At 54.5% G+C, this 13,864-nt stretch overlaps 4 protein-coding genes across 4 annotated transcripts; 2 read left to right on the top strand and 2 right to left on the bottom strand.

The window, feature by feature from the left end:
- Positions 1–2,554: 2,554 nt before the first annotated feature.
- On the top strand, positions 2,555–2,969 carry COCSUDRAFT_58971 (hypothetical protein; the record flags this gene model as incomplete). The annotated part of the gene is made up of 2 exons (XM_005650920.1): positions 2,555–2,572; positions 2,712–2,969. 2 exons carry the CDS (start codon positions 2,555–2,557, stop codon positions 2,967–2,969), a joined length of 276 nt encoding a protein of 91 aa, XP_005650977.1.
- Positions 2,970–4,041: 1,072 nt separating this feature from the next.
- COCSUDRAFT_58970 (hypothetical protein) lies at positions 4,042–7,928 on the bottom strand (the record flags this gene model as incomplete). Its single annotated transcript, XM_005650919.1, has 12 exons — positions 4,042–4,206; positions 4,346–4,507; positions 4,647–4,941; positions 5,263–5,373; positions 5,539–5,679; positions 5,836–6,000; positions 6,163–6,308; positions 6,437–6,750; positions 6,875–6,963; positions 7,092–7,166; positions 7,276–7,464; positions 7,657–7,928. The coding sequence occupies 12 exons, from the start codon at positions 7,926–7,928 to the stop codon at positions 4,042–4,044; spliced, it is 2,124 nt and encodes a 707-aa protein (XP_005650976.1).
- Positions 7,929–9,432: 1,504 nt separating this feature from the next.
- COCSUDRAFT_64488 (hypothetical protein) lies at positions 9,433–10,882 on the top strand (the record flags this gene model as incomplete). Its single annotated transcript, XM_005650918.1, has 4 exons — positions 9,433–9,644; positions 9,774–9,857; positions 10,140–10,500; positions 10,646–10,882. The coding sequence occupies exons 1-4, from the start codon at positions 9,550–9,552 to the stop codon at positions 10,880–10,882; spliced, it is 777 nt and encodes a 258-aa protein (XP_005650975.1). The 5' UTR covers positions 9,433–9,549.
- Positions 10,883–11,465: 583 nt separating this feature from the next.
- COCSUDRAFT_58968 (hypothetical protein) lies at positions 11,466–13,346 on the bottom strand (the record flags this gene model as incomplete). Its single annotated transcript, XM_005650917.1, has 7 exons — positions 11,466–11,491; positions 11,616–11,829; positions 12,069–12,302; positions 12,444–12,605; positions 12,685–12,756; positions 12,874–13,026; positions 13,329–13,346. 7 exons carry the CDS (start codon positions 13,344–13,346, stop codon positions 11,466–11,468), a joined length of 879 nt encoding a protein of 292 aa, XP_005650974.1.
- Between the last annotated feature and the right edge of the window lie 518 nt (positions 13,347–13,864).

Here is a 13,864-nt window from a genome sequence, read left to right as displayed (position 1 = left end):
GGGCGTGCTGTGCCGCACCGGCCTGCTCGACGGTCCAGCCGCGCTAGCCGCCGCGCTGCTGGCGTGCGGGGGCCGCAGCCGGGCCACCATCGCGGCCGTGCAGGTCTGCCCACTCACCTCTCCAGGCTCCTCTCATGTCACATTACGCCTTACTCTCTGTGTCACAGGTTGTTCTTGGAAAGGTGGAAAAGAATGGTGACCAGGTTAATACTGTTTTCCCTCCTCAGCTGCAGAATGACAGCCATTCTTACACCTAGTCTGGCGTCTTGCCTGGTATGCGAGCACATGGAGGCTTCAGTCATGCCACGCATGCATTCTGACGGCTTGTGTGCCCAGGGCGGCATCGGGGATGCTGTACTGCATCTGCTGAAGCTGGCTGGCCAGGGCACGGCGCACCCGGCACTAAGCGAGCTGTCGCCTGCAGGCGCGGCCTCTCTCTTGCAGGTGCCCTTCTACGCCCTCCCTTTTGAACCTAGCCTTGGAGGCATCAAAACATCTATTTCAAATTTCCAGGCACTGCCTTGCACACACGTATTATCGTCAAGTTTAGCACACCGCATGTGCTGTGGTGCGGTGGGCCGTGCTGCGCTCTGTTCTGCTCAATCCCGCTGCATATTTTCTGTCCTGTTGCTTTGCACCGCCCTCACCCTGTAGGTACTTATTATTTACCATGTGAATGGACATGAAAATGACATGCATGACATAAGTGGTGATGTGGCAGGCGGCCAGAAGCCTGGCGGCATCGGACGTGCTGGGGCATCAGGTGCTGCTGCAGCCGGGCCTCGTGCCGGCGCTGGTTGCCCTCATGCGGCCGCAGCACCTGGCCGCGCAGGCCGACTGGCACGCGCGTGTGGCGCCAGCTGGCGCTGACGTGGCACCCGTGCCTGTTCTGGTGACCGGCATCCTCCACGAGGGTATTATGCATGCGCAGGCGGCCGCCCTCAGCAGTGTCTACCAGGTGCTGCAATTTGACATTACAGCGTCGCACCAAATTGCACAACTGAGCCTTATGAAATTTGTTATGGAACATTTGCTGCAAGACCTATGTCAGGATCAGGCTCTTGTCCCGACCCCGTGTGCCTTTGTGTCAGAGCAAGGTTTTGGTATAAGTTTTGAGGGATGTGACTGGCGTATCGGTGGGTGCAGGTGGTGGGACAGGCCAAGGTGGTGGCTGCGATGGTGGCTGTGCTGCCCTCGCTGTCAGACCAGGCTGTGGCTGCGCCCCTGACATACATGTCAGCCCTCATCACCGCCGTCCCCGCCAAGCAGTTTGCTGCTCAGTTTGTGGAAGCCGGGGGCGCCTCCCCCGCAAACCTGCACAGGTGCTACCTTTGGCGCTATCTTTCTCTGTGTTATTGCTCCACTAATCAAATTCTACTTTGGGTAATAAAAAAAGGAAATTCTTTCTTGGTGCAGGTTCCTGCGGCCCGACCAGCCAGCGAGCGTGCTGGTGCCGGCAATGCTCAACTACGGGCAGCTGGCGCGGCTCAGCCGGGAGAACTACCCAGTGCTGGCAGAGGTGCGCCTCGAGTCCCTAGCCTCCGTAAAAGAGCATACCAACCAGAACTCCCCAACAGCCTTGCAGAGCACATGCATTCTCTTGGGACGGGACATGAACCACAATGTTATACTTTATGAAGGACGGTCACCTATCAGACTTGCTGGGCATGGTCAGCCCTGCTTTTGCTGTCTGAAGAGGACACTTCTTGCGGTCAGATAAAGGTTGCTGGATTTTTGGAAATTCGAAAGTGTAATTTGACCTTCCCTGGCTGCGTGCAGGCGCGTCTGGTGGAGCACATGCGGCCGCTGCTGGAACACGGGGAGGGCGAGGTGCGCGCGCGTGCGTGCAACCTGATCGGCAACCTGTGCCGCTACAACACCGCCTTCTACGAAGCCATCTCCGGCGCCGGCCTCATCGAGGTCCTCATCGACCGCTGCCGCGACTTTGACCGCTCCACACGCAAATTCGCCTGCTTTGCCATCGGCAACGCCGGTGCGCCGCCCAGCGCTGCCTCCATGCCTTTTCCCTCACCTGCCGGCAGACAAATGCCGGCATGCGCTGCTGATATCAATATTCATCATTGCATTATGTTGCATGCATATCATCACAATAATACAACAGGCTGGGTGACATTGAGGAAATTTACCAGTGCGTAGCTTCTCCACTCAGTCGCCCACCGTTCTGGATCATCTTGCATCGCGCAGCGTGCCGAGGTCAGGTGACATGCAAGAGGAGCAAGAAAGGGATTTATAGATGCGGGGGCTGTGCGCGCGTAGGGTTTCACAGCGCGGCGCTGTACCACGCGCTGCGGGGGGCGGTGCGGCCGCTGGTGGAGCTGCTGGGGGATGACGAGGACAAGACGCGCGCCAATGCGGCCGGCGCGCTCGGCAACCTCGTCCGCAACTCCCCCATGCTCTGCCCCACCCTCCTGCAGGCCCACGCCCTCGAGGCGCGCCCCCTACTTCACCCCACTCGGCAGCCCTTGCTTCCTATTGCCTCCCTCCTTGAGAATGATTAGATCCTTGGCTTAAGCACTGTCAAGGATCCCTTGCAATGGAGCTCCCCGTCCCGGTAGGATGCCTGAGTGTGTGTGGCCATTGTAGTCCCCATGCCAGAATCTGCGTGGGGCGCTGATTAGATCAGTACATTTGGTTCCCCTGGGAGGCTGTGAGGCATCTGTGTTTTGAGGTTGGGGGTGATGCATGCGCAGGCGCTGATGGCGGCGATCAATGAGCCGGGCAGGGAACGGCGGCAGTCAGCGGTCGGGGAGCTCGGCGAGCCGGCCAAGATCGCGCTCTTCTCGCTGGGCAACATGGCGGCGCACCGCGAGTGCGCGGAAGTGATGCTGCGGCTGGGCATCGAGCGGACCCTGCAGCGGCTGAGCTCCAGCTCGGACCCCATGACCCTCAAGTATGTGCAGCGCATACACACCAAGCTGCAGTCCGTGCAGCAGATCTTCCACATGTGACTGCTGCGCTGCGCGCTGACAGAGTCGTCTCGGGAGGGCTGCTTACATCCTGAAATGCTGCCCATGCTGGGCAGAACTGGTGGATCCTGGCAGTAGTGCATCCTGGTCACATGAGTAAACTCACAGCAGACAACGATGGAGACATGCGTTTAAATAAATTCAGAGCATTCACTAATTTTTTTTTTGAGCTGTCAAGTTTGAGTGAGATAGACAAGAAACAGCAGATGCAGTCTCTTCTTGACCTGTATAACGATCAGAACACCTCTGTAAATGCCTGGCAGAGAAAGATCTACATGAGGGAAATCCAGCGTTTTATGATGAACAGCTAGGAAAGCAGCATTAGGATGGTGCTGTTCAAGACGTGGTGGATCATGGCTTGCGAATCAAACGGGGAACGGAAAACTGTTGACACAAGCTTTAGTGAGCAACTGGGTACCCAGTGCAGTGACTGCTATATGCATGCAAGATGCTGCAGCTTGCGATGCATGCCTGTGGCGCTTAGTAACATTTCTGATGTAATTCTTACAGATGGTGCTACAGTGATGTTGAAGCTACACCAAGAGCATCACATCAAGATTGCTTGATTAAATTCTTGGATTGTAATTGTAATGACACCTGATCTACCATGACAGTCTCTGGATGCCGTACATCCCACATTGCTTCAAGCATACCACTAAACTTTCCTGTCATTGCCAATCAATGGCCCTTGCCTCTGAAACAAGATTGCAATATTTTTGAAAACATAAGTTTCTGTACAGAAATTGCTGCTACAAAACTAAAACAGAAGCAATCAAATAACAGTATTCAACTGAAGCAAGTACCCACCCTTCATGACACTTTCCTTCTAATTACATACATTCCAGCTTGTCAACTTTCCTCTTGTTTTCAGCGCTATCAAATGAACAAATTGGGTGACAAGGCTGCTGCTATAGCGTTCCATGCCTTCCCCAGAATAGCTTCAAGAAAAAACAAGACATTCTTACTACTAAGAACTCCAGACGCATCCCACCAGGACAAAATTGCTGCCTAGGCCTTGTGTGACAAGGATGTACCACATGCGTGGGTCCCGGTGTCACCGGGCTGCAAAGGCCTCCTCAATGCCCACGCGCTCAAAGATGAAGCAGGCGTCTGCAATGGTGATCACGTCCTGGTGACGCAGTGGCACTGACTGCATGTTGGTGAGCGTGGTCGGCTCTCCTTCCGCATGGATGATTGTGATCGGATACCTCTCTCTTGCCTGGTCACGCCCAGTAGATCTCGTCAAACCCCAGAATCGGTGCTCAACAGGGCAGGTCAGCACACACGACATTGCTTGGCCTGTGCAGAGTTATCACAGGCAGTGGCAGTGCAAGGTAGGAGGAGTGACAGGGAATCACCTGGGCATTGCAGAAGCCAATGGTGACGCGGCCGCCGTCGTGCACGACAAGCTGCGAGTGGATCTTGATGCGGTCGGAGGGCACATAGAAGTCGCCGCCCTTTTTCTGAGCGCCAAAGGTGAACACTGTCTTGCCCACCAGGTCCTTCGATCCTTGATTCCCCTGCCAGACATCCCAGTCCCCTCAGACATGGCCTGCATAAGGCTGCCAGAGAAGCGCAAAACTTGAGGTCGCAATAAGCAGGATTGCAAATGACATGCGATGTGCGCATGCATGTCATGTAGGCACAGTTGTTTGTCACCTCAAGGGGCACGATGCGGCCGGTGCAGCCGAGGGCTTCCTCCACTGCAGCATCCTCCATGATCTTCGCCTCCAGGACGGCCAGCCGCGTCGGCCGCTGCATTGCGTCCGAGCTCGGCTCGACCGCGGTGGACGGCCGCGCCGCGACTGGCGGCTGCTGCGGCTGCGGCTGTCTGATGGCGTTGCTGGGCCCCGCAGTGTCAGGGCGCTTGGTGGCCACGTTGCGGCTGGCGTTGCCTCCGTCCTTCTTGGGCTTCCTTGGACGCTTCCTCTCGACCGGCTGCTCGCTGGCGCCGCTGCGGCACACTCACAAGCGGCGCTTGAGATGGGAAATTGCATTGTATCATGCAGCCTCAGCTCCTGATGAGGGCTGAGGAACAGGGACAGCTTGGCGCAGGGGCACATCAAGCATGACAACCCAGGAGCACTCTGTGTTTTGCAGGTAGTGGGCTACACAAAAGCATTTGCAAGATACTCGGGCACATCATGTCCTTCACAGGCTCATGAGACAGCATCATTTTCTGCTGATAATTCAGGCACGTCACCACAGCAGAGAGCGATGCTGTTTCATGGCGCATGAGCAGCAATCGCGTTCGAGCTTTACAGGAGGAGCTCACCAGTCAAAGACGGCCCTGTTGGAGGGTGCTGCCTCGTGTTGGTTGCGAGGTGTGGGCACAGGCGCGATCATTTGCACAGAGGCAGTGCCAAGACTGGGGGCAGACAGCCCTCTGCAACACCCACACTCCACGTACTTGGGACTCATCCTCTTCGTAGTGGACGGCTGACACCTACACAAAAATCACAGGAGTCCCTTGAACATCATATCATCCCCTTGTCTGTCCTGTCACGTTTGCGTAGCAGTCCTGGGTGATGTGGTTTGTTTGATGACATACCGTGAGTGGTAGGCAGTCGGGCAACGCCAGCAGCGGACCATGCGCTGTGCATCTCCAGACATGCGGCAGACATGGCAGAAGTGAGCCGGGCATGTGAAGACTCGCTCCCCATTCCCTCCATTCGCCACAGCAGGGTCCTCCCTGGACAATCACAGAGCTTTTTTTCAGCAGATCCGAGGAGACCACACTTTATCCGAGGTGACCACACTTGCATTATCATATCCTTTTGAAAGCCACAATCGAGTGAAGTACAGGCAGGGGCGCATCATGGCAACGTGAAGGGACCAGTCTCGGCACCTGTGTATCTTGAGGAGGCCTGAGTCGCGCAAGCCATTCAGGCATTGATTGTGGAAATAGTAGCCACAGCTGCCCATCTTGCACTTCAGGATGTGCTGCCCCACAACGCCAGTCTGCTTGCAGATTGCGCAGGCCCCGATGCCTAGACGGCAGTCCGGGCAGTACCTGCACACCAGCACACATCTACTATCACAAAATCCAATGCCATAACATTCGGAGCAGCATGCACCCTACCTGGTGCAGCGGCCAAACAAGTCTCAGATGGGGCCACTACTCCCCCTCATGCTTGTGAACAGGAAATGATGTCAAGCAGGAACACAGGCTCACCAGGGGGCCTCAGGCGGGTCATCCGGGCTGGGGCGTTCACTGGGTGTAAGGCAATTGAGGTGGAAGGAGCGCAGGCAGGTGCCATCACACTCCAGCAGCTCCCCGCCATCCGCACAGCGGCCGCAGAACAGCGAATTCCAGTCCATCTGCCACTACCAATGACTTCTATGAGGACCCATTCCATAGACTGGTGCACATTCCCATCACCTCTCGGCACCCATGATGCAGCGTTCACCAGCATGCAGCTATTTGTCACGGCTTGCAGAGGTGTCACCTTCAGGTGCCTGGAGGAAGGCCGCTGCATGGTGAGTGGTGGGCGGGCCGAGAGGTCCCTGGGGGGCTGAGGCAGAGGGAGAAGTGGTGGAGGTAGTATCCTGGCGCTCTCTCCGCCTTGCTCCTCCAGGCTTGCGCTGCTGCGGCTGGCTGGTAATTGCGCCTGACTCTGCCCCTGTGTTCGCGGCTGTGAGGAGCCGCCGCGCCGCTGCCTCCGTGCCGGGTCGCGCAGGTGCTGCTCCGTCTCGATCTCGCCAGGCAGAACTACTTGCCGCTGCCGCCGCCGCCGCCTGCGCCGCTGCTCGTCCGAGTCACCTGCTATAGCGTGCAGACAAGACCTGAAGAAGCCGGTAACTCATGACTACGAATAGGGGCTCGCCTGTGGGTTTCCTGTTTGGTGTGAAGAGAAACGCAAGTTCTCACATCAAGCATTACGCACCTTCACTGTCGCTGCCGCTCCTCCAGTCAGGCTGCCATTCAGCCTCGTCATCTGAGACCACATGGTCTTCCCTGCTCGATGTCGTCGCCCTGCAGGCAGTCCCTCATGTAAAACTGCACGGAGATGTCTGCCTTTGACTTGAACACTGTCGGTATGCAATTACAAAAGCATAGGCATCACCACGTCGCAAAGCAGCTTGTGCATGTTCAGAGCATACCGCAATTCTGAGATGTAGAATGCAGTTTCTTCTGGCTGGATCTCCCACATGCTCACCATCGTCTCCGAGCCGCCGCTGCACATCCAACACCCACAGTGAGCATGCCTCAACTAAACGACATCAAAATGCTTTGCATGCCAGTCCATGCATGTGCCAATGCCAGGGGTGCATAGGAAATCTGCACCTGTCCCAGCGCACTCGCAGGGCCTCCCATGGGGAGTCGCGCAGGGGGTCGAAGCGGTCGCGCTGCACCCGGCCGCGCACGACGCCATGCCACCACATGCCCACGCCTGGCGTCTCTGGGGCATCCCAAAACATCCTGAAGCGGTTGCCCCTCCTCCATGCCCGACTCTGCGCCTCCTCATACCGCGACCTGGCCGCAGAGAATCCACAGGGTCAAGCCAGAGTCGTGCATGAGAGGTTTCTGGGATGCAATGGCAACACAGGTCTTGTGCATAAGACTGGGCTTGCAGGTAGTGTTGCAGAGTGCAACAGAAGTGCTGGCTGCTCTCTGGCTGCATAGCAACAAGTGGCTTGTCATGCATGAGTCGGGAAGGGAGGGCACCTGGGAATCAGCCATTCTCCTGTCCCGCTGTCCACATAGAAGTCGATAGCTGTGGTCAATGCGCCCTTGTTATAGGATTTCATTCCAGATTGTTTCAGCACCAGCCTCACAAAAAACTGCCCTCGCCGCCTGTGGACTTGCGCTGAGACACCCGCATCGCTGTCAGTGTCAATGGCAGGTGTGTCTGGGACGGCCTCGGGTGTCTCAGGATGCGCAAATGCCTCGGGAGTCTGAGGCTGTGCAACTGGGTCTGGTAACCACACCTGCAGCATTGAGAAGGGAGAATCAAGGCCCTTTAAGCTGTACAGGATGCAAAGCTGGCCCAGATGTGCCACATATTGGCGCTTTTTGCCATCAGCATCAGCAACATTTAGAATGCAAATGGTTGCAGAGCTTGCCTGTGCTATATCGGGACTTGCGACTGCTGGGCTTGCCCCTCTCGAGGTGGCATTGGGCTGGGTGGAATCAGAAGGTTGCAAGGCAGAGGCTGCCATTGCCGCATCCTGCAGGACTGTTTCTGGCTCTGGTGGGGTATGGGTGCTCGGCCTTGGGGAGAAGGTCACATTGTCTTCTGGCAGTATGCGCCTGTGATATGTAGCTGACACCACAGTGCAGAGTTCCACCAGTCCTGCATGCCAAGAAACCCTCAGCGACTTCTAAAGGTACCCTTACATTACTAAGAGAGATATATCAGTATGGCTGGGTACTGCCTTGTTATGGGCTGGGTTGCATACCGAGCTTTTGAGCTGTGGGTGCCCCTAATCGGCTGAACCTCTTCAGATTTGTGAATTGCAAAGACTGTGATCTCCTCAATGCCAAAGATGTCCAGTGAGGTTCTTCCCGTGGCAAGCCAATCGCATCACATTGAGCAAAATACCTGCGTAGCCAGATTTGGCATGCTTAAGCTTGCATTATCAGCATTAAGCTATCCCACAGCATGTTGCACATGTGCCATGCCTACATCTGCAGAGAAAGAGCCGGATAATAGCAATAACCTTGTCCCGCCTGTCCATGCATGCTGGTTAGACCTGCATGACAGCAGAGCCTGAACGTGGTAGTTGTGGTTCAGGTGGGTGAGCTCACCCTTCCTTCACAAATGCCAGAGCCACTCCGCGTGGGTCTATGACGCCTGAGCCATCCTCCTTCCTGAGAAAGCTTCCGGGTTCCAAGTCTGGAGCGCGCCGAGTCCACTCCAAGTCAGTAAGCTCCTCCTGGCTCACAGGATGTTCGTTCAGTACGTAGAATGGCGTTCTGAGGCAAGCTAGGACAGAGAAGGCGCTGTGAGACTGATCTGTAATATTTTCCAAGCTCAAGTGGCTGCACGGACACCAATTTGCGCGAGTGGAGCCCTTCACGTCAGCTTGAGAGGGCTGGAGGCTGCGGAAGGAGCTCACTTCACAGTATGTCCTCACGCTTGCCATCATTCAATTCTATAATAGCTCCTCGTCGTCCGTTGACTTGCTTCTGCTGGTAATTGGGGTTCAGTCCGCCAGTTCAGCTGATCCCTCCGCGGAAGAAAAGCCGTGGAGAGGGAAGGAAGAAGGAAGGTGGCCAGGCCAGCATCGCTCCCATGCCTCCGTCATGAAGCAAGATCATACCTCTCCTAAGCACATGCCGTTGAGGAGCGTGCGTCGCAGGTGGAACATGAGAATCGTACTCCCACTGGGCTGCCATCGCAACACTTCTATATACATAGACGACCCTTGTAATATATATATATTATCCACCTCCAACTGGAAGAGCCTTCGCTTGTTGCATTGCACGCAGATTTGGCCGCTACGGCCATTCTCACGACTGTTACTATCTTCCATGATTGCTTCGTGGTTGTTTGTGAATCACCGTGGGCAAGCATAGGCGTGCGCAGCTCCGGATCCCTGTCCAAAACACCAGAAAATGCAGGACTCCTCGGTCTCTACCGTGTACAGGAACGTGATCGACGATGTCATCGCGCGAGTGAAGGCAGACTTTGTGCAGGAGGGCGTTGACGAGTGAGTCAATGGCTCTCTTGCAATGATGGCTGCTGTCTTTGTGTGTCGCTGCCACAATCACTACTTCCCATCACGTTGTTTACCTCCTGATCCTTGGCGCGCTGGCTGATGCTGGTCACTGGGAAATAGGGCTGTGCTGGATGAGCTGCGTGTGCTCTGGGAGGCAAAGCTGCAGCAAAGCGGTGTTCTGGAGCCTGAAAACGCACCCACACAGTGCGTTTCTGCCCTTCCATTCCATACATGCAATTTTCACGTAATCCTAGTATTACACGAAAGAGGGACTATAGGTCGAGAACAATGATGCCTGGCTCAAAATGGCCTCCTGTCTGCGTCTAGACTGTGCCCTCACTTGCGTGAACGCTTTTGCAGGCCTGCCACAACTGCGTATCCTCCGCCTCAAATCCTCCCGCTGCCAAGCTTTCTCTCTCCATATCAACCCGTGCAGAGTCAAGCAGTGTCATCCATTCCCCAGCAACGTGCACCAGCTATGTACAGCGCGCTGTCAGGGCTTCCACCGCAGTACCTCACTCCAGGACTCCAGGCTCCAAAGATAGAGCAGCAGCAGTATGGTCGCCCAGGCTTTCAGACAGCATCCGTGCAGCAGCCACCTCTGCAAGCACCATACACCCTTGCAGCACATGACCTTGTTGCAGCAGCATCAGATCGCCAAGCTTTCGGCCCAGCAGGCCCATCTGGCACAGGACCATCTCTTGGCAGCAGCTCAGCTGCAGGCACTGCATTGCCGGGTCTGACAGGCGACAGCAGGAAGCGCAAAGCAGAAGACCCACCAGGCGCATACGAAAACCAGCAGAGGCAAACACTTCCAGCTCATCAGAATGGCACAATCCCACAGCAGGTCAGTTCGTACTGTCTGGCTTGAGTGAGGATCAATGCTAAACTGTGAACTTGACCTGTGACACAAAAAGGAAAAGAATGACAAGAAGTGCACACACACAAGCGGCAGCGAGTTGCTGATTGCATCTTAACCATGCTGCCTGCAGGATGGGTCAGATGATCCACAAGAGCACGACAAAGGCAAACAGGAGAAAGAAGACAATCTCTCGGATGTCAGTAGCGATGACGAGAAGGATGAGGAGTGCGACAATGTGGTCATCGCGCAGTTCGAGAAGGTCTCGCGCACCAAGAACAGGTGGAAGTGCCAGCTGAAAGACGGCATCATCACCATCGATGGCCGTGACTATCTCTTCCACAGGGCCTCAGGCGAGATGCAGTTCTGAGGGATAAATGTTGTTGGGCAGAAGTAGGACATCTGACTGGGTTTTCTTCAGTAGCTAAATTGGAATTATAGAAGCTGCACTGGCTTGCATCGCCCACCTGCCAGTACAAGTTGTTTTCATGGTAATTGCTAATTGTAAGTAACTAGCTGTGTTGCCGTGCATGATTGGGTACACCCAAGTGCAGTATACATTGCAATGCATTACCTTCTTGTAAGCCTGTGAATTTAAACTTCAAGGGTTCCATTTGACATGTCAGCAAGAATGTCATGATTTTGCAGTGTGGGAAGGTCCAAGATGCTGGCCAGCACGATTAACAGATCTAGATGTAACTTCCCACCCGCAGCTGTATGATTTGCATTTACATATCTTTCTACGGTATACATTTTTATATGTCTGCAAGCCTGAACACAGAGGGCATTGAGCCTCATGCTGCAAATGTGATATCAATGTTATGTTCCAACAGATGCAAACCAACCAAAATGCAGTCATCGCACACAACGCGCCACTCAGCGCAAATCAGTTGTCATGTCAGTATAGTTTGGTGGCACAGTCCTGTCTTCAAAATATTGTCGTGCTTCTCGCCTCATTGCTGCTGGGATGCCAATGCGCCTGCAAATGCCACACTCCCTCAGATATGGACGTAAGCACATTGCAGAAGAACGCCTATGTAGAAAGAGGCTGCCAGGTATCTTGGGCATATCAATGCAATTGGGTGCTTGCTGCAAGAGCTTACCTGCAGGAATGAACATGACAGAGCCCCACTCTCCATCAGCATCTGCTTCCATTCTGCTGATCACCTCCTCAAGGCAGCCCACCTCCACCTTGGGAGCTGTCTCTGATGAGTGCATGGCAGACAGCCGACCCTTGTACTTGGACAGCCTCGCCTCCGCTTTGTCCAGCTCTGCCTGTGCCGCTTTCCGATCCTTTCCCTTTGGGGCTGCCTCAAGCTGCACGTTGCAATTGAGACATTCAAGCCCTGCTTCTCTGAAACTCAGTCCCAGGCATTCGATTCCAAAATTGTATCACCCATTCCCTACAAATTCAGCAGGTTGACACAAGCGAACCAACTCCCAAGCCGTTCTGCAGCAAATGTCCAGTTTCCTGGCCTACAGAAGGAAGACATTAAGTGCTTGGGTGTAAAATGACAGGAAGTTTGGGGTACATCAGGAGATGGAGGATGTCGCACAGCTGTCCTGGCGGATTCCACCTCATCCTCGGCAGCTGCAGCTTTGTTGCGGGTGGCAGCTTCGCGCGCGGACTCCCTTTGGGAGAAGGCAGCGCCCACAGCCACGTCCAAGTCCTCCTTGGCCAGAAACAGTGGCGTGTAGCGCGACTTCTCCGTTTTCACTGTCAGCCCCTGCGCCTGGAAGACTGGCACGCCTGTGAAGCTTGTGGATGGGACTCCGGCCTCCTTGTACATCTGTGCATTCACAGCACCTCATCATGTCTTGCTTCCTCAGCCATACATGAGCAAATATTGCTTCTGATCAAGCATCACCAACACGATGTGGGCCCGACAATGCTTGCTGTGAGGCAGAAGGTAGGGTGTGCAGGCTTCTACCTCCAGCGCGCTCTGGACCTCTTTGGCGTCTGGCATGAATCGGAAGGTGACCCCTGCAGCCCTCTTGTCCTTCTCTTTCGTGATGGCAAAGTCATAGATTGCATCCATGGAGACCTTCAGGACGCGCGACTGCTTGGCAAGCTTGGGGTTCTGCTCCATGACCTGCAAATGCGATTTCACTTTGTCGGCATGTGCCAGCATTCAGGCACAACACTGAGCAACAAGAACAAGTCAGTCGCACCTTCTGCACCAGTGCATGTGCATCAGCCTCTGAGAAGAAGATCAGCCCAAGCTGTCTGACCTCACCACCGCTCTGCGCAAGACCCAGCATGATGTTACTCAATGTCTAGTGGCTGTGCATGCTGGCCTCGCCAACACTCTCAATGCTTCTGCTCACAGAAGTCAGGCATTAAGGGATTCAGACAAGTACCTCGCCAGCCACAAGTACGAACTCATTCTGCTTGTTTGCCACTGTGTATACTGGAACTCCTGACAGCCGGGCCTTGATCTCCTCTGGGTTGTAAGCCAGATCACAGATGGGCTGCGGTCTGTACGTGCTGGTCGCTGCTCCCAAAGAAAGGGACTGCAAAGAAGACCAGGACGTGCATTTAGGTACAGATATCTGTCTAGGAGGTTGCAAAGGTCTTCACAGGGACAGTCATTGGCTAAGTAGACCATCTCAGCTGAGTGACAAATAGCCAATTGCTCCTTTGCTGTTGCAAGAAGCGTGCTTAGCCATCATTCATGGTCAATGAGACATAAAGAGGGCAGTGACACTCACAGCCATGCCTGCCAGTGCTTGCTGACGCTGTTGGGAATCCTGCACCCGTCTCAAGTGGTCCCCAGCCTTTGAAAAGAAATTGGAAGCATTTGCATGAATCTCACGTCTATGATGATCGACATCTTTGGAAAGACACTGCCATCTGGTGCCCAGCTGTTCACATGTACTGCTGATGGCTGCACGGATTGGTCTGAAAGGCCCGACGTTGGGGATGTTTGCAGCGTCCATCACTACGACCTTAACCCACCACTACTTTCTAATGTGATTTAAAGTCGAATTACTGGAAGGAAACATTGCAAGATGGAATCTGATCACGAGACTGACAAGGGACCCCCCGCTCTGAAAAGAGACATGAAGGCGTGCAGACCGTCAGAAGTACAAATGATCCAGCAAGCAACTGTTATATAAACTCAGCAAGAAGAATCATTGCATACACAGCATCGCATCACGCAGGATTGTGTTCTTCTAATCGTTGCACTAAGAAGGGATCAATTCCTATTGGCTGACCTTGCCGTCAGTTGTCAACACGTTATCAAACTGCGTATCAATGTATTGTATAGTGTGACATGAGTTCATTAAGGTGCAACTCATGTGCTGAAAGTGAGCTGGCCTTTCAGCCTTCTCTGACATGATCACATGC

This window comes from Coccomyxa subellipsoidea (assembly GCF_000258705.1).
Source record: "Coccomyxa subellipsoidea C-169, whole genome shotgun sequence".
Classification (NCBI taxonomy): Eukaryota; Viridiplantae; Chlorophyta; class Trebouxiophyceae; family Coccomyxaceae; genus Coccomyxa; species Coccomyxa subellipsoidea.
The sequence above is the reverse complement of the archived record's forward strand: the minus strand, read 5'-3'. Positions and strand labels throughout refer to the sequence as shown.